Genomic DNA, 20,743 nt, shown 5'->3' on the forward strand with positions numbered 1-20,743 from the left:
GTTCTATGTGCCATATTCTCATCCACTCACTTAGCTTGTTGATATCCTCTTGAGCCTTTTACCATCTTTTTCATAATCCTATCAGAAAACAGAAGTGTGACATCAGAATTGAAAGGACAGTAAGAGAACTCAGCTACTCGTCCAAGTGATGTCACATCTAATGTCTCTATGCAAACACAACCACTGACAGTGCTCAATCTGTACTGCACAGAAATGCAAGCCATGATTGTGCACAAGTGCAGGATTGACTTGCATTACAGAGCCATGAGAAATTTGACCATTCTCAATCATTGTTATTGTACTTATTCTTAGGTTTATTATCATATGAAGAAGTGCTGGGAACACAGCCCAAGTAACAGAACCACATTTGAAAACCTTGTGAATGTATTTGAATCTTTGCTTCAACGAATGTGAAGTACGAGGATTGATTGTATTTTTTCTTAAGACTGCAGCCATTTTATGTATGTTTAAACTATCTACAATACTCACATGTAAATAATGTATTGCTGTTTTGTGTTTAAATGGGAATTTCTAAAATGCACTATGTAGTAGTATCCTTGAAAAATTAATTTTAGCCAATGACTTTTAATGTCAAATTTCTAAAACTTCAGTGTTCTTTGAACCCTGCAATTCATATTTCTATATTTACCTTGCAAAGATATCAGGTAGCTATTAAACAAACTATGAATTTTGTAAATATTATGAGGGGGTTGGGGCAATTTTCTGAAAAAGCAGCCATTAGCCTTTGTTTGCCAATGAACATTCAATTTATACACGAGTTTAGTAGAGATGGAGAGAACAGGATTCCAGTAAAGACCATCTTTCAGATTAGAAAATAAACAGACCTTAGCTACAAAATTTGGTGGATGTTTCCATATTGAATAGCAAGGAATTTGTCCATGTGTCCTGCTCAATATTGTTGACTTCACAAAAAAATGTCATTAACACATGCTTATTGTGAGCACTTGATGTACGCAAATTGTCAATTGTTTCCAGCATCAATTTAGTATTGCAGTGAAGGACTTAAAGTAGATACTCAAGACTTTTTTGCATTAATTTGTTTCTACATTTTATATTTTGTAATATAACAAAATCAATAAATCAATTTCAACTTCAAACCTATTGACGCTTTTCTTTTAAAATCTTAGAAGACAGAATAATTCATTTCATACCAAGAGGAAAATGTGCATGACAGCTATTGCTGGTTTGTACCTTGTTCAAGTGCATAATCTGTGGGTGCCTGGTAATACATTCAAGCGATTACTTACTCACCCTTAGCCAAATGTAATTTGTGTTTTTGAAGAATATTACAGCTTCCTGAGCTGGTGTGTTGACTAAATAATAATAGATAACAACATTATGTACTTCAGCAGCTAGCAATTTAATAACAGGACCATTCCTTGTGCATTAAAGAATTTTTAATTTGATAAGTAATCTGACATTCAACTTCAATATTAGTGAGTGGGGATACAAAATGAACCAAAACACTCAATATGTAAAATTCTTTGTTATAACAAGTTTCAGAACCAGTAGGTGCTAAGCTCTATGAAAGAAACAGTTGATCCAAATCTTTATATCACATTGCAAATCATCTCTAGACATAACACATTTAAGTACAAAACCTTAATTCCCTAATGTTTTTATCATCTGGTGCAAGAAGCAATTGCATTAATTGTAGTTCTATGCACATATCAGCTATCAAAGCACACAGCAGGTGTGGTCACTGGATGACTCTTCTATGGGGAGGAAACACATTGAAAGAACTGAGAATCTTATCAATGCCACTCAATTTCTTAAATATCTTCATTCCTGATCCAAAACCCACTGAACTACAATACACTTCAACACTATTGCTATAGTCACAGGCTTCCTCACAGTTTAAGAGGGTTTTACTTTCTCTTCAATCCCACCTAACAATTACGCTTTGTTTGAGATGGAGAACAATTTACAAGCAAAAGCTAGATGAAGAAGTATTTTTTTTAAAATAATAGTTGGTGAAAAACATCATCATCTTGCATTAAAGCCAAGTCCATAAAATCTAAAAAAAAATCCACAATCAATATGCAAGTAGCTTACTTCAATCACTACTAGACAGAAGCAGTAAAGGTGCTGTCTTCAGACAGCCCATAAAATAAATTGGAGTGGTTCTCTCTTGATTTGTTATTGCAGTAAATTACATCTAAAGTTGACAATTATATATGGAGGTCTGTTTGTGGAAGCAGCCTGCCAATCAGTTCAGGAGCTGCATAGAGCCAATAACCAAATTTGCCTCACTAATTATAATTGTACTCAAATGATAATATCATGAAGTTATTTCAGTTAACTTTGTGTCCAGATTAGGCACAAGGTTATCCTGCAAGCTGCCATGGAGCAATACCATAGAAAATAAATAGCTTTTGTGTAAATGCAGCAGCAAAGATGAAAATTCTGACTCACAAGACTTAAGGCATCCAGGAGCATTGAGACAGCACAGTGGAAGTCTCAGAAAACTGATTAAATTTTACGGTAGCAGATCAACTGAAACTCAGTAGTTGAGATTTTGTTGAGAAGAGTATGGCTTTAAGAAAGATGAAGCAGCAACTTCTAGAGCACTTTATTTTTTAATTGGAAGTAAAATTCCAAAAGCTGCAATAAAAGTTACCTTGCTGTTCCACAGATTGCACAACAAGACCCATCTTGTAAAGGACTCAGTTACTAAGTTCACTGATGGCTTTAGTGAAGAAAATGTAATCTTTACCTCTGTTTAGATTTTATGACTTCAGATCCACTGCAAAATGGTTGATCCTTCACTGCTCTCTGAAATAACCAAGGGAAGTTGTCAAATTGCAATTAAACCCAAGAATAAAAACAGACAACTATCAACCACAGAAAATCCAGTCAATTTAAAGGGATACCACTGCAAATATCCCAGCAAAGTCTCCCTCACTAAAATGATAGAGCTGTTCTGCTGACCAGCCATTTAAATTACCCCTATTAGCCATTGTTCCAAGCTACATCATAACCCTTGGCTACATCCAGTCCCACCAAAGCCAAAAGGTGGTGACACAGATGACAAAGTCCAAGGAATATGGCCCCAGGGGTTTTGAACATTGACTTTGGATTTGGGTTTCATGGCATCAGGCCAAACAAGGGCAAGAAAACTTTGATTACCTCCTGAGAAAGCAGTGGAAGATCACAGGGCATTTTCTATGCTCTTACTATCCTCACTACTACTTTGAGGAATGAGAAGTTTGATAGCACCAAAGGGCTAGAAAAATCCCAAAACAGACAGCAGTCTGAATGGACTTGAAGTATATAGGGAGAACCAATAGGAAGCAAAAAAAAAACTCCCCAATATCATCCACACCAATCTACCAGATGTTGTGGGTGACAATGTTAGTAGGACTGTTCACTACCCAGTCCCCAAGGAGATGAAAGTCCCAGCTTCATGCTGAGGATACCCATCTTATTCTTTAAAAGAAACAATACTAGCATCAAAAAGGCACTGACTGCTTTCAGTAATGGTACAAGTGGGTTAAAAGTCTGATGAAATATTTTTTGTTAAATCAGGACATTTAAACTGTAATGATACCATATTACTGTTATAAATAATTTTCAATGCATGATTTATTCCAAAAAATGTGCCCACTGTTTCACATCATTTTCTCACTCTACTAATTGCCATTAATCTAGGAACTTAACTCTTGTTCATTAAGTGCAGAAAAGTACCAGACATAAAAATGGAAGTGCCAACTTAGTGAAACTATCAATCATGCTGCAATGACGACTGGTAATAAAGGCGTGTGTGTGTGTGTGTGTGTGTGTGTGTGTGTGTGTGTGTGTGGAAAGAGCAGTGAAAAGATCATATAGGAAGTATTTGATGATGTTTTCTTTCTTCACAACTTGATGAGAGTATTCAATGAAGCATTCAAAACTAAACTACATCATGTTATGAAAGATCAGCTCAAACTATTTCTTGGAAGTGTTGCTCGATCTAACACATGGAAATTGAAGGCAGGTAAGGCATCAGATACATTGCATATCCTGAAAAATAATGAGATTTTGAGAGCCACATGTTTAAAAACTAACACTCACTTGACAATTAACTGAATTTCTTCATGTCAAAAGGAATTTTGACAAGCTGTATAATCATTACCATTTTATACAGCAAAGAGATTTCAAAAGGAACTAAAAGTTGATCAAAGTCTTCAAACAACTACCAGAAAAAGGAAATAGCCAAATGTTTAAACTCTGTCCTTTCACAATTTCAATCCCAGTATCAAATGCCTATTGTGAAGGCATTTTTCTCTCAATAACTCAGCTCTAGACAAAAGAACAAAGTGGAATCATTGTGAAAGCAGAATCACAGGTACAACTCTTATGCCAAGAGTTTTGTATTCAATTCAAAAAGCCCCCCAGAGTTGCAGAAAGCAGCAAGGTGGTACATGAAGTACATATTTAAGAAAAAGACTAAACAAAAACATTCATCTACAGGTAACTCAATTGCTCTAAGGAGGTTAAGAATAATTAATGCAATGTTTTCTTAATAGTCTATTTTATATTTTTATATAACTAATGTTAACTAATGCATATGCAAGTATACACGTACATTAGCAAAATAACAAACATAATTTAACCCTTTGAAAACAAGATTCACTTTAAAACTGGACATTTTGCAGCAAGCTTAAATTTATTACAATTTAATATTCTAATTTCCATTAAAGACAAATGATGGACAAACGGGGAGTACAATGCAGACCAGTCAACATGATACCATTAAGTTAGGTGATGAAACTTCTAAGAACAGATCCAGAGTTGGCATCCCTAGTCTAAATATGAGCATCAGCCAAATTCAAGGACATGGAAAGAAACACTGACATCAAGGCAGCATTTCAATAACTGTGGCATCAAGAAAGCCAAGTAAAATTCAAAACAGAGCATCAAGGGTAAACTCTTCAAAGGATATGGCACCAGAACACCAGATAATGGTTGTGGCTGTTTGGAGGCCAAGTCTGCTGGAATTCATCCTGGCTGCATCCTAGGTTTAAACATGTTCAGCTGTTTAATTAATCCTCCCTACCATAAAACCAGCAGTGAGGGCATTCACTGATGATTTCACTAGTATGCTATTCCATTTACAATTCCTCAGCAGTTTGTGTCTGCATTCAGGAGGACAAAAGGTGACATATAGGTATGGGCTTGTAGGTGGCAAGTAACATTCATTTCTTAAAACACCTGCAACTAGTTTAGCTTTGCCAATCTTTCAATTCTCATCCATACGTTGTTCCTGACCTGAAAAATTTTCAAATATGTGCTGACAATATCCACTTTTATCTCTATTATTGTTCAGATGGACATCATGACTTTACTACCTGCAGTCCACTCTTTCATTCATTTTAATAACAGAAGTCCCCAAAGTCCAAATGCAACATTAATTTTAATTTCGGGGTCTGTACCATTTCCTGTGCAGGTTTTAAGCAACAAACAATTTAATCTTCAGTCTTAGTAATCTTTTGGTTACCTTTTACAGTTAAAATGCCCCCATTTGCCTTCTGAATATCTTTCATTACCTCTCATGGACATTCATTTCAAGATTAGTCTACATAATATCTGTGCTTCAAAACTCTAACACTACTAATTATCAGGTGGTGATTTTTTTTGGTGACATTTTAAATGTCTCCAACCAAGCAGAATTAGATACTGTATTCATAAAAACAGTCTGACTCAAATATTGTAAAGGTTAATAATAACATCCTTGATGATTTACCATGCTATTGGCTTTGCTTCTGTGTATTGGTTGGATATGCTTAGGTTGTGAATGCATCCGAACTTTCACCAACTTGATACTGGCAAAATCAGTTTCCGTAAGTATATACCATTAGTGCAACTACATTCCCCACATTTGCTCACTCTGGTAGAATGTTGCCTGACATCATACCATCAAGGGTATGTACATCTATGTCTACATCATCACTTGCCTCCAAACTTAGAAGACCCTACCAGCGCCAAAACACAATTCATTCTACACCAACAGCAAAATGACATTGAAGAAAATGGCACTGTGGTAGAACATAAGCCATGAAATTGATGAATGGTCAAGCAGGCACATAGGACCACATGCCAACTCTTACTCCTATTTCTTATATCCTTGTCTCAGCCCCTCCATGCTTGACTTATAACATCAGCCTTCCATCACAATTCAGCTTATCTGAAATCCGATCTCAAAGCTCTTCGTATGTTTAAACATAGACTTTCATAAATCTCACCCAACTTCACCTTTATGTGCATTTCAATATCATTCTCAGTAATTGGGTTTCCAATGGCACTATTTCACCGACTTCTTCCATCCCTACCTTCTATTCTTCCAATTCACCTACCCTGACAAATTCTCATCATACCTTCTATCTTGCGATTTAATTTCCCACCTGCAAAATCCACTTCAAAACCTATCTTTAAATGACATCTCTACTTGAATTCTCTTACTCTTGATTTTTGATGGGTTGCTTGCACTGATGTCCTGAAGATTAGTCATTACCTCTAGGAGTCTCCAGGACAAGCCTTGTATGATCAACAACCAAGAGATGGCAAGTGGTTTTCAAGAAAAAGCAAAAAAGGGAGAGGCTCAGTCGAGCATTTCTTTTTGTGCTAAGACCTGGGGAAAAAAACTGCACAAAGCTGACCTACAACCAGAAAGATGAGACTGAAAACATTTAGAAACCTAAACAAATATTAATGAGGTATTTGAACAGAACTCAGTAAAAGCAGTATCACAAGGTGCAATGGTACAAGCTATTTATTTACATATCCGGAGATACCAACAAAATGAAAGGTAATTATTTTCAGACAGCATGTGGGAAGCATCGACTTGAGTGGAACATTACTCACTCTCTGATATCATGCCCTCATCATCTGCAAGATAGAGATTTCCTGCAAAAGATTTACATCTTATGATACTGAGATTATTTTGCTTGCTGTTTAAATATCCTTAATAATGGTTAGATTGTAAACTATTCAGATGGTGCAGAGTAACCTCAACCAGTTGTTACTTCTGGATTATCAATGCCCATTTGATTAACTCGTGGATGATAAACTCACCATTCAGATGAAGAGGATTGGAGGATGTTACTAGTCAAGTAGGACTCCAAAACATAATTGAGATAGAACTAGATAACATTAATTTCTGCTTCAACTGAGACTAGCAGCTTCTGATAGTAGTAAATTTACCCCAAAAAGAGTGGATAATGGGCAGGTTGATTGATTCTCTAAATCTCCTTCCTCTGGAACACTGCTGCATCACTTGCACCTTGTTAGCCTTTTTGACACTGCAATTTCTGTTCCAAGATAGCTGCTTCAGCACAATCACCTTCATCGAAGGCACCAAATCAGTAACTACGAACATGACATAAATTATCAGTTTCCTGTTTCCAGCTGGAAGAGTATTGTAAATAAAGTCACCATATTCAAGATCTATATTTGTAAACCAATCATTAAATTTTGAATGCTTTAAAAACAGAGAGGAACAACCGTCCACATTTGCACATTTGTGAAGTGCTAAGGTCTAAGAGATCTTTGAATTGAGTTGGTCAATTAGATTCAAAGTTGATCCCATACAACTCAAGATGACTCATAAAAAGGAGCAAAACAGTTTTCTCCAGGGTGTCCTTCACCAATCCCCTAATGTGGGTGAAGTTCTATTCTACAGTTAATCACTTTAGCTTCACTAAGTGACACAAGTGCTTTGCAAGAACATTAACATCACAAAATAAAGTTATACAGAAACCACCACTAATTTATCTGTCCATATCATCGAGATCAGTTAAAGTGACCATCATCATTTTGGGAATCAGTAGACAACTTTTAAAATAATGTAAGAAAATATTGAACCCATTACTACTTGCTCCAAGAATCTCTCTCTTTCTCTCTCTCATTCCTTCCTCAAACAGCTTAGTGTTTGTAAGGGGAATGCCTTCTGAGAACATTTGATGACAGGACTGCTTCCACTAAACTTATTAATAAATTGTAAAATACATTTGAATTCTCCAACTCTCCCCAACTATCTATACTGGCATAACAGCAGTGAGTAAAACAAAAAGGCATTTCTGACCTGTATTAAACAGACAGTTTTATTTCCAGAACAAGTTGTATTTAATACAGCCATTTCAGTTTTGCCCCCCAAATGTCCTTTGTTAAAAACTGAGCAAGATCATGATGGCTTCAGAGGTACACACAGTGCCCCATCCATGTTACAATATCACAAAATTCCTTGGGAATCCAAACAGAGCTAAAAAGATAAAGGTTTTTAAACCTTAAATGCATCCACCAAAAAAAAAGGGACAAAGAAAAACAGGAAAAAAAGAATCAAGACTTTTACTTTCAAAAACAGGAAAAAAAAATGTTTATGATTCAACTGTAGTGAAATTACTCCCATATTTTTCCTGGTCAAAAACTGCAACCTTTTTATATGGACCGTACCACAGTCCCCAAAAAATTCTAGTTTACTAACCAGTGCACAACACACTAATATACATTTCAGTATTGAAAATTATCCCATCAAGAAAACATGGACCCAGCAGAAACCTTCAAAGCACCAGAAAAAAAAACATTTCACTGAGGGAATGAAAATACTTCTGCATTTTCAGTGATATATAATATGTCTTAAACAAAAATGAACATTTTTTGCTTTGGTTGGTGGAGACAGCATGTACTGCATAGTGTAAATATAAAGACACAACTACATCAAATATACAAGTTAGTTAGTGCAGTCAGAGAGCAAGTGGTTCATTCATGGTTAAAGCTGATTTTCGTGTACATTTTAAAACACTGCACATTTGTGAAATAATTTTTTTTTGTTTTAAAAGTAGTGCAATTCAATATCTAAATGAAAGTGTACCTGATGTGAAATGATTGGAGGGGGGGGGGGAAATAAATTGGGGTTGGGGTAGGGTGGGGGGGGGGGGGGGGAAGAGGGATTCACATTTATCCTTTTCAGCCATTCCCCCCCCCCAAACAAAAGCCTTAATACATTGTACAGTGAAACATTCAATTATGATTATGAACTGCTCCAAATTCAAATGAAATACACAAGGTCCAGTTGAGATATGTTAAAGCTGGTTCCACCCTGCAATAACCTTAAATCTGAAACCAGATTGTACAGCTAGATTCAAACAATTATGCCTGGACAGTTTGCATTAGGCATGAACCAAAAAGCATGCTAGTCTATCTGAATCTGCTTCAAAGATGCAATCCAGAGGAAGCCAAAAATTTGTTTTTTTAAAAATTAGATTTCAAGAAATAAAATTTAAAGAATCCTCATTAAAACTTAATTTAAGATCTAATTTTTCTAAACAAAAATGAACTGACAAAGGGCAGTTTCACATTTAAAAGAATCTTCCAGCATTAAGCAAAAGAAAGAGCAGAAGTAATGGTGATTGCAAATCAAAATATTCTTTTCTTCTTGTAATAGGAATCGGCATAATGACCACCCAAGCCTTGCGAATGTTGCCCAACGTAGCTGCCATCAGGACTCACTTCTGGGGAAGGCAGGAGGTAGGTAGATGCACGTTTCTGGCCAGTCACTGGAGACTTAAGGAAAATAAGAACTCAGTCTCAAATTCAGGCAAAAATATGCATCAAAACTGTTAGTTCAATGGCTACATTTTTCATGGAAATCCAGAATGTCAGATAGTTACTCCAACAAATGAACCATACGTAACAAAGTTTCAGATTTAACCTTTGATCACTTAACTCGGTAATACCAATGATGGTGTCAACTCTGGAGAAAGATGAAAGTAAGGACGTTAAGGGCGAAGAAGAGCACACAACCCGTTTCTATTCCTGATCATTATCCAATCATTCCTATGAAATGAGCATCTCAAAACTTAAAATTATCTGAAATCACATCATATTGGCAAAATTGGAAAGGTCCAACTATATTCCTAAACTCAAAGCACCAGAAGTTTGTGTTTTGTAGATATCCCTTGTTCCTCAGGACGCCTTCAAATTATAACGGCAACTCATCTACAAAGATCTTCATTGGAAAACTGGGTCATCCTAGAGAGGTTGCATTGCAGTCTTCCACTCATCAGAGCAATGACTGCAAGATTTCTACACTACCTTATTAGACTCCTGCAGATTTTCAGACTCTCAAGTTGGGAATTCCACCTACTGAAGCTGTATCAGTTCAATCTGGTAGAAGTACAGGGAGCTCATTAAAATGGGAGCAATCAGCTAATGGGGGAAAGGTTGATTGAATGCAGTTGAATATTTTAAGTGTTTTAAATAATTACATAATGTTTGTGGGGGTGCATGCAGTGTTTGTGTGTTCTTTTAACTTTTGCAAACATCAACATTTTTAACTGTAATTTTCTTTATAGTCCGCTGTATGGTCCAGAGCACAGACAACAGGTGAACTCAGGGCTGAAGTTGTGCACCATAGATTTCACTGCACTCCACCTCCCAGTAATTTTATACATGAACACGCAATGTTTAATCTGAACTTTGATGCTAAATTAACCAGGCTTACTTAACAGTAAACAGGACATATTTGTGCACAATTATAAAAACATCTACAGTCACTACAACAAAAGCTCTATTGTTATAGTCACTGTAGATTTAGATAAGCCATTTACAATTGTACTCTGGGTCTTTATTTTAAGAATTAATTTTTAACCATTCTCTCCTGTTTTTACACTGTCAATGATCTATACACAGAGTAATCAATTTCCAAGAGCCTTTTAATCTCCCTTCAGTGTTGGTAACTGCCCTTGTGTAGATATCTCAACTTACAGCGGAAATGCTCAGATATCCACACATCTCATCACCGTGGAGACACAGTACTTCGGTTCTCCCAAATGCAAACAACACAGCTTCAGCCAGTTTCTTCCCAACTGCCAGCTACTTTGCTTCTTGTCACACTAACATTTTCAACCATTAACATTCCTCCCTCCCAATTAATTACTTGCATCCTACCTAGAATATAGTATGAATTCTGGACAGACAATATTAATCAATACTACACAGTTTATTCCATATTTGCTCTTCTAACAGCTCTAATTCTAGGTGTCAGTGTGGTGACAAAGCAGATAACGCTTCTGCCTCATAGCTCGGGGGATCTGGGTTTCATCCTGACCTCAGGTGCTATGTGCATGGAGTTTTCACTCTCTTCATAACGTGGTTTCTGCCAGGTGCTAGTTTCCTCCCACCTCCCAAGGATGTGCTTGTAGCTAACTGTAAATAGTGTAGATAAGGAGGAAAAGAAATCAATCTTCTTGGATCATCTATTACTGACTGGAAAACAAGACAAAGATGACCTTCTGAAAGTCAGAGACATACATACAATGCAGCTATCTGAGATCTTCACCACACTGAGCATTACATGTATGCAATCCACATGTTAATTTACATTTGGACAACTGTCACTCTGTTTGTTTATCTGCATCCAGTTATTACCTTGAAACCACTTGTGAGAAGAGCTTTGACTCCCTTGGTTTAATAGCTTCCTCAAGACAAATTCACAGAACAAAAAAATTATAAATCACCTTTAACATAGCAAAGTATTCTAGAGCACTTTATGAATAATGACCAATAAATATAGCAAAGTGCCTAAAGAATATAATCCATTATATGAAAACCTTCAGAGGGAAGAAAATCACAAGGAAAGAGAAGAAAATGACAAGTTTTCGTATCAAAATAGTTAATCAGATTCTACTTTTAATCTCACTTGACTCTTCTTCAAAAGGAAGATAGTCACATTTGTATTTATAAAACAATTTTTACAAAAAGCTTACTATAAAGTTGAAAAATAGTCACTACGATAACGTAGGAAACAAGGCAGCTAAATTGTACATCACAAGTTCACACCAACAGCAGTATGATAAAGATCACATTATTTTATTATGTTGACAGAGTGATGACTCTTGTCACAAAACACCAGGGATTACTCTGCTGCTCATCTTGGTAGAAGTTTCTTGGATAATTTTTTAAAAATGCAACTCAAGAAAGTAGTCAGGGCCGTTTACCATTTGATCTTTTTGATTAAAAGCTTCGATAATGCAGCAGTGCTCAAGTAATGTGTTGAAATATCAGCCTACATTTTCATGTTCAAGTCACAAAGTGAGATGTGAACTCAACCTTCTAACCTGGCAGAAAGGAATACAAACTGAGCCACAACTGCAAAAACCCACAGAGTATGAATTCATGGATAATAGTTTTTTTTAACTATTGTCATTATCTGACATACAAACCCAAATTATACACTGTCAGATTATTTCATCATGGATTAATCATTTAAACCCGATTCGTACATACAAACCACATGCTTCCCAGTAGGGGCAATGGATCAAGATCAAAAGTAGATGGGGTGATAACTATCTCCTCCCCATTTGAAGGGGAGAAATCAATTACTTAACTGGCTAATCAGCAAGTTTTTTAAATCAAGATTTTTTTTATATAAAAAACAAAAGTTAAACTTGAAATTAAACAATTTAATCTTTAGCAATTAAAGGAGTCAGAAGCAGTACTTTCAGATCCTTTTTCATTATCTGGCCTAGTGACCGAGACTGTTTTCTTGAAAAAGGTAATGAGGAGATCTGATAGAAGTATACAAGATGAGGGGTTTAGACCAAGTGGACAGTGGGAAGGTGTTTCCGTTGAATGGGGGAAGATCACAGATATAAAACAAAAGCTAAGAAATTATAGTTGTGAGGAAAAACCACGTATGCGGCATGTGGTTGGAATATGGAACACACTGCCTGCAGATGTGGCAGAGGTAAATTCCATTGTGGCCTTCAAAAGAAAAATGCATAAAAATGCAGTAAAGAAAAGTTTGCAAGGATAGGGAAAAGAGCCAGGGGTGAAAGTAATGAGTTACTGTGGCAGAGAGCCAGCAAAAACATGGGTTGTATTGCTTCCTCCTGTTCTCTAACCATCCTATAATTTTAGTTCAAGAATTATTTTTAAAAATAGTGGTAATCCAATCTACCAAAAGCCTAGCATTATCCCTGCATGCTTTTAATTCCAGAGAAGTTTAAGAATCTATCCACAACCTTCCATCAACTGGTATAGGATCAGCTTTCAAATGTATATCATTCTTTCATTGATCCTCTGTCCCACACCTGCCTCTATACCACTTTCTGTGCCATTAGATTCTCTACCCAACGTCAAATCTCAGATTACCAACAAATTCCTCCAGTTCAACTTCAGGAGATTTATATTTTTGTTTTTAAGGTCTGGCTGTAGAGCATCCAGTCCACTTTTTTGGGTTGAAGCGAACAAGCTTTGTGCGACTGAGCTTTAAACCTCATATACCGTCACCATATTTTTTCTCACCTTTGTGCTCCAGGCATTACAGTTTCTTCAAACCTATCAAAACCACTTGTCACACACATCATTGGAATATTTGAATAAATATTACTCTCTAGTTTACAAACATTCTGGATGATGTATCCCTTTATTCCTAATATTCAACTTTAAATTGTTGCTCCATTTGTTTGGAACACATTACCAAGGAGAACAACTGGATCAGGTCTGTCAATGCTGATAATTTTGAAAACGTCAATTTTTATTCATTTGATTTATAAAATGAATTAAAACATTCTTGCCATTTCACGTCAACTACACTTGCCGATGATTTTAAAAAGTAAAGCACTTTTGCTGAATACTTTTATCGACCCCCAACTGATATCAGATGCTTACAGCAATCACTCCATGAAGATCCTTACTTCTCAACTTTTAAGTGACAATATTTTCACATTTATGTTGTTTCCATAGCAAACATTTGTATCACATGGCTCTCCAAAAATGAGTTTTTAAAATCGCTCTGAACATAATTAAACCAACAAATCTATGAAGCTAGCAAAGTCAGTTATGCACTTCATACAATTTTGTGACCATTTTATATTGGATATTAGAACTAAGGAAAAGATACAATCTAGATTCATAGTGTGGCAGTATTGAAGGCAATTTATAGGTATTTTGGGTCAACAGCAAACATTTGGCAGAAATGGTTAGCAAATTAAAGGGGTTTAATATACATCAAAATTATGAAAGGGATGAGAAAGCGAGTAGGGAAATATTTCCAAAGATACATATCAGTGACAAGGGAAGAAATACTACAATTCTATGGCATGCATCATTTTTGACAAAATAAAATTCAAATACAGCAGATTGGAACCCTCACAGAAAGTCTGGTAGACATTTCATTTGAATGATCGAGGTATCGTTGGCATTGTGTTACTGAAACACTATCACTTCACGAAGTAACTCATTGCAACCTGAACGGAAAGCATAACTTAATTCTCCCTCCGTGATACTTAATGCACATACACAAGCTGTAACAAAGATCTATATTTAGATTTTTAAACCACTCAACTGAAACGGATTTGAAGTTTACCTTGATATTAGTCATAGTGTTTCCCAGTGGTGCTGGACCCAGGATTCCATCCCCTGGGGCAAGTGATTGCTGTGCTGAACATGGAGGATCCTGCTAAGGAGGGAAAAAAAAATCAAGTGTTTCTCCTTTCTTATTTTCTCTTCTCCCCACTCAAAAGCAGATGCTAATATTACCATGACTTCCAATTACCTTCTCAATAGAGCAATAAATCTATGAAAGATATTGGCAAGCAGCTTGAAATCTAATTTCCATATTTCCAGCAACCTTTCACCCCCCCCCCAACTCTACCTTGAAAACATTTAAATTCTGTTTCCATGCCTTTTGAAGAAGAATTTCAAAGACTCAAAGCAAAAAAATTCACCCTACACATTTTAGATGGATGACCCCGTACTTTTAAACCTTGTCCCCTAGTTTTAGACTCTCAAGGGGAAACATCTTCTCCACATATTATTTCACAAGTTACCTCACTCTTCTAAACTCCAGCAGATACAAACCTAGTCTGCCCAACTTCCTTTTACAAGACAACCCAGCAATCTCAGGTTTCAATTGAAGAAATGTCTGAACTGTTTCCAACACATTTGGATCCTTTCTTAAATAAGGAGACTATTACTATACACAATACTCTACAAAAGACAGATATGAGACCAATTTAATCAAAGTGTCATATCACTATTTTTGCAACCAATTTCTCTTATAATAAAACAAGAACAGTGTTAGCTTTCCTAATCACTTAGTCTACCTGCATTTCAGCTTTTTGCAAAATGCACACTGACCTCAAAATCTCTCACCATTTAGAAAAATACTTCTCTATTTTTCCTATCAAACTGGACAATTTTCCCCATCATACTCCATTTGCTGGATCTTTGTCCACTTACTTAACCCATCTCTCTCTTTGTGGTGTCTTTACATCATCTTCACAATTTTGCTGTCCTTTTCTGTCATCAGTAAACTTTGCAACTGTACCTTCAAGTCATTTATGTAAAAAGTTGAAGCCCCAGCACTGATTCCTGTGGTACATCATTCATTACATCTTGCTAACCTGAAATAGACAAAACTCCAAACCCAGTTTCTTTTCCTATTAGTAATCCAATCTTCAATCCATGCCAATGTGTTACCTCCTACATCACAAACTTTTATTTTCCTACAATCAACCTTTGATGCAACACCTTACCAAAAGCCTTCTGGAAATCTAAAAATACATGCAGAACATTTACTACTTTAAAGAGCTCCAATAAATTAGTCAAACACAATTTCTCTTTCAAAAAAGCTTGCTGCATTTATCAAGTAATGGCCTCCCACAATGTCTTTGAATAATCACTTCTAATATTTGCCACCTCCCACTCCGCGCCCCCCCCCCCAAAAGATGGTTATCAAGCTAGTTGGTCTATAGATTCCTGCTTTCTATCCCTCTCCCTTTTTGAATAAATGAATTATTCCAATGTAATGGAACCTTCCCCAAATCCAGGGAATTTTGGAAAGTTTAAAATAATATATCAACGGTCATTTCTTTCAAGATCCTTGGATGAAGTCCATCAGAATCCAAGGATTCATCAGTCAGCAGTTTGAAGAAATTGGCAAGTGCCATTTCCTTGGTAAATTTAATTTTTCCAAGTTACTCCCTACCTTTTCCCAATTTACTGTTAGTTCTGGGATGTTACTTATAAACAATAGTGAAAATGGATGCAAAATACCTATTTAATTGATCCATTGTCTCTTTGCTTCCCATTATTCCCCAGATGCATCTTCTAAAGGCCAACACTTGTTTTATTAACTTTTTTTTAAAGAATTACATAGAAACACTATGTTAATATTACTTGATAGCTTTGTCTTGTACGCCAGTTTTTCCTTCCTTTATCTTTTTGTCGTTGTTGGCTTTTCATATACAATCTTCTGACTTGCCACTTGCCTTTGTGCAATTATATGCTTTTTCCTTATGTGTGATACTACCTTTAACATTTCTTAGTTAACTACATGTGGTGGGTTCCCCCCTTGGAATTTTTCCTCTTGTATTAGGTATCCATCAGAATACAGGGAATATATACGTGTATATGTTCCCTGTATTCTGATGGATACCTTTGTATATCCACTAATGCATTTCAAAGACATTTTTTTAAAAAAAACTTAATTTGAAAGTTCACTTTAGCTAGTTCTGCTTGCATACCCTTGTATAGAAAAAAAAACGAGCAAGCACACTACTTATATTATGCAGACCTGATCTCTACAGGCCTTCTGAGAAGTATAACAAAAGAGTATACACTTGCCCTGTCAAACAAAGATCTTGGATGATTTTATACCTCCTGAGACCAGAGACATCATGGTTTTGCTGCCCAGTAGATTAGTTATTTTGCAGTCAGGTGATCAAATCCAGACTATGTGAATCAGTTCACCTGAGGAAAGATATTTGATGAAAGACTAGGATGAGAGCCAAAATGACTTTTTTTTTTAAAAAAAGGTTCAACTCCGCAACAGCAAACCTCTAGAGTATTGTTCTTGGTCTTTAGAAGTAAAAGACTGATAGCACTGGAATATATAAATGCTGGATATCAGCAGACAAACAGATTGAGCTTCTTGGTGATGCTGTCATAGGTGAAACAAAAAAAAATTGATCAAGAAAAATTTTGCTTCAGTGGTGGGAAAAGTAAAACCCCCCACAATGGCATTTGCAGACATAAACCACACTTAATGCTGATCAGCTCAGCATTAAAACTGGAAAATCCATTACATTCACATAAGTCTACTAGATGGCAGGATAAGTCCTTTACAAACACAAGAAAATTGTGGAACGGCTATCAAATTGACTATTTTGCAAAAATTATAAACAAAACAGATGAAACTTCCTAAATATTTCCACACGAAACAACATGCTTCACTTTATCCAAGATGAGATAAAGCCAAGTACTTTAGGTTCTCATTCTCCTCTTCCCAGCAGAGATGTGTACAGAAGACAGATGTGACTCTGACAGTGAACCAATAGTTCCCATACATATACCAATTCTTCCTGGGATCAAGGATGATTTGCTCCCAGTTCTGTAGATCCAACATTGCCGTAAAGGTCAACGTGAGACCTGCAGACTCTGGCACAGCTAATGTGAGAAGTGGTGTGCACCTTTCATCATTTACACTGAGGCTGTGTGTGTTCCCAATGCATGTCATCCCTAATGCTGTTTCGCCATCTTGAGTGGTCAAAGACCAGGGATGATTGCAGATTAGGTCATATTCATTGTGCCCCTTGATATTCAGACTGCAAATCAGGAAGTAACTCGTCAGCCACTGTAGAAGGCGATTAAGGCAGACCTTGACAATGAATTAATGTGGCAGATAGCAGAAAGATTCCCCTGTTGCTATCACAATCAGATTTAACTTTCTAAAATGTGGCCCAAGTAACAGCTTCTGGCATCACTAGGCACATCCTCCTCTTCCCAGATATGGGTGATGAGGTGGTGAAGTCAATCGACTCTGCCAAATTTTAGAACATCAACACAGATACTATTTGCTCGAGGTATATTGTTTTTCAGTCGGCATAAGGACTCTGACTTGATGGTATGATGCTGAGGACTGGAGTCAAGAATGCTCACATCAAGGTTAACGTCACAGTTGGAATCCTTCAAATTGTTGCTCACAGCAGGAAGTGAGCACCTCTCTGTTCATAATAGCTCACCTCCACCCTTGGCTCACAGCAGGGTGGACCTTGGGTGTTTGGGCAGTGGTTGGCCTTAACAACACTGAAGAATCTGCACATCATGGCCATCAGCGGGTTGCTCAATCTTGTGTACACTTTCCACCCATCATGTTTTTGAGTCACAGGTTCAGTTGCCTGCAGAGGTTTTGGAGCAGTTGCTTTTCTTTTGAGATGTATTTGAATTTCCAGTACAAGAACACCTTACATTTGTGGTTTTTAGCTCTTTGATCTGCTGGTCATTCTCAAACCAATCCTGGTATTTTCAGGTAGAGAATCCAAGAGCATCTTCACAGGCGTTAGTTATGGTGGACTTCAAGGCTACAGACACTCTTGTTGATTGCCTCACAGATGATCTGATGAAGCCCAATCTAAAGAAGATTTATCCTGAAGTTCATGTTGGAGTGGAGCCCAAGCACAAATTCTTTTAACATGGGATGGCCAGCGACCACTACATACCAGCTACCATGCAGACTAGTCTGCACAAGGCCTTTATCCAATTGCAAAGGGGCCCAGGATACCAGTAGACCCGGCTCCACTGTATGAACATCAACACATACATATAGGTGGATATATACACAGGCATTTGTCAGCACACATGCAACATTTCACACACACAAAACATGTACCCCACAACCCATCCCTTCCCCCACCCTCCCTCCCTCCAATCCTTAAAGTTCCCTACTCTTGGGAATCCAATCACTTGGCCTGCACCTTTTTTCCCCTCCACATGACAGCTGGAATGCAACTAAGTCTATTGGCTACCAACCTGAGACTACTGCAATTTAGTCATCCCTATCCTGGGCCAGATAGCAGGACAGTAGAATTGGGAGGGCAATATTGCTGATAGGTAGCATTAACAAATGCTCTATCCAGTGCTGAATACTAAAAAGGTTAATTTCCCCCCCACCCCACTTCCATCTTGCAATGGAATGCAGGAACGGCAAGACCTCCTGCCCAAGCCATACTGCTTACATGGGTGAGTGCTGCTACTTGAATATGATTTGGAAAAATTGAGTTTTGGACATGTTGGTTCAGGTGCTACAGTGGGTGCTGTTTTTTAGGGTTAATAAAAGAGCTTTCAGTAGGTGAATTTCAAGTACATTTTGATAAGAACACACTCACATTTTGCAAAGAGAAGCAGCCACAAAGCAAGGAGATGCAGGGATTTAATTTAAAATAAAACCATCAGTATAATGGTTAGCTCAAATCCTCGGAGTAATTTCTCATAATGCAAAATTCCAAGATATGCAATTAGCATCCCAGCTCTTCTCTGTATCAAATCTGTCTATTGGCTCACAAACAAAAGGCAATTTTTGTATTTCATCCCCTGGTTTGTCCTCTGCAATCAGAATTCATTTTGTAGATTGCTATTTTGTCTTGACTGTGCACGATAGGATACCACATTGATGAACAAACAGAGCCACAACCTATATTTTTTCTATACATTAATTCATGTGATGCGGAAATTACTGGCATTTGTTTCCCATATTTGCATTCTCAATTGCCCATGATGTGCAATAGCGATGAGAAAACTTCTTGAAATGCTGCAGCTCAAATAGCAAAGGCACTTTTGTAGTGCCATAAAGATTTCTGCCCCAGTGACTATGAAGGAATGGTTACATATTTTCAAATCAGGGTGGTGAATGTTTCAGTGAGGAACTTGCATGCATTGCTGTTCCCATGTGCTTGCCACACCTATCCTTGCAGGTGTTCAAAGTTGTGGGTTTGTGTGGTGCTAGCAAAGCAATTCTGATGTGTTCATTAAGTGCATATTGTAGATGGTATACAGCATAGACATGAAGTACCGGGGTGGAGAAAGTGATCATCTAAGATGGAGTGCTGCTTTCTCATGGTTGAATTTGAGTGTTAGTGAAATGGCATGCAGAAAAATAGGAAGTGTTCGTTCATGCTTCTGACATGCGCCTTGCAAGTAGACCTGCTTGTTGGAGATAGTCATTGTTTGGCACTTTGAGAACAAATGCTTGTCACGTAGCAGCTCAAACCTGTATATTGGTCAAGTATACATGGCCCACTTTTAACCCTGCACTGAAGTTATGATCACTGATATTTGTGTCTAGAGCATAGAATTATAAAAATGTTCAGCACAGAACAAGACAGCCAGCCAAAGCATAGCTACTTAACCCAAATCCGCACGCTACAGTTATCAGCACTTCTTCCAGGTCCTGTTTTGCCTCCACTATATCTTTTCTGACAAGTAAATCCAAACCCCAATTGCAAATTCCCTTTAATCCTTCTACCAATAACCCTGAATTTATTCCCTCAATAACCCTGTATTTATTCCCCAGTAATTGCCCTCTCTGCTAAGAGAAAGAAATTTGCCCCATCTATGCATCTTAATTTTATATGCAAATTAAATTTCCCCTCAGACTGCCACCACTCCACTCCCCACAAAGGAAACAAATGCTGTCCAGTCATTGGCTTGGTAACTAAACCTGTACAGCTCTGACAACAACCTCATACCTTCCATGTATACTTTTGTTGCCACATCCTTTTTATAATGTATCAACCAGAAATATACACAGCATCTGTGGCCTGCACTGAGAAATGTCTGCATAGTTAGCTGGTTCAAAATTATGAAATATTTTTGGCAACCATTCTGTTTAATGTTTCTTAGGGGCCTGGTGAGCTAGCGCCTAGTTTTTCTCCAAATAGTGTGGGTTTTTATAGTTGTCTCT

At 37.1% G+C, this 20,743-nt stretch overlaps 2 protein-coding genes across 3 annotated transcripts in view; one reads left to right on the plus strand and one right to left on the minus strand.

The window, feature by feature from the left end:
- The window catches only part of jak1 (Janus kinase 1), a 114,717-nt gene extending 113,599 nt beyond the window's left edge, over positions 1-1,118 (plus strand). For both annotated transcript variants that reach the window (XM_052012603.1, XM_052012602.1), the window contains exon 24: positions 313-1,118. In XM_052012603.1, coding sequence (XP_051868563.1) covers positions 313-414 — 102 coding nt within the window. In that variant the 3' untranslated portion in view covers positions 415-1,118. The remainder of the gene's footprint in view (positions 1-312) is intronic.
- Positions 1,119-3,829: 2,711 nt separating this feature from the next.
- The window catches only part of raver2 (ribonucleoprotein, PTB-binding 2), an 80,597-nt gene continuing 63,683 nt past the window's right edge, over positions 3,830-20,743 (minus strand). The window contains exons 17-18 of the mRNA XM_052010722.1: positions 14,369-14,461; positions 3,830-9,561 (exon numbers count right to left, since the gene is read on the minus strand). Coding sequence (XP_051866682.1) covers positions 9,415-9,561; positions 14,369-14,461 — 240 coding nt within the window. The 3' untranslated portion in view covers positions 3,830-9,414. The remainder of the gene's footprint in view (positions 9,562-14,368; positions 14,462-20,743) is intronic.

This window comes from Pristis pectinata, chromosome 3 (genome assembly GCF_009764475.1).
Source record: "Pristis pectinata isolate sPriPec2 chromosome 3, sPriPec2.1.pri, whole genome shotgun sequence".
NCBI lineage: Eukaryota > Metazoa > Chordata > Chondrichthyes > Rhinopristiformes > Pristidae > Pristis > Pristis pectinata.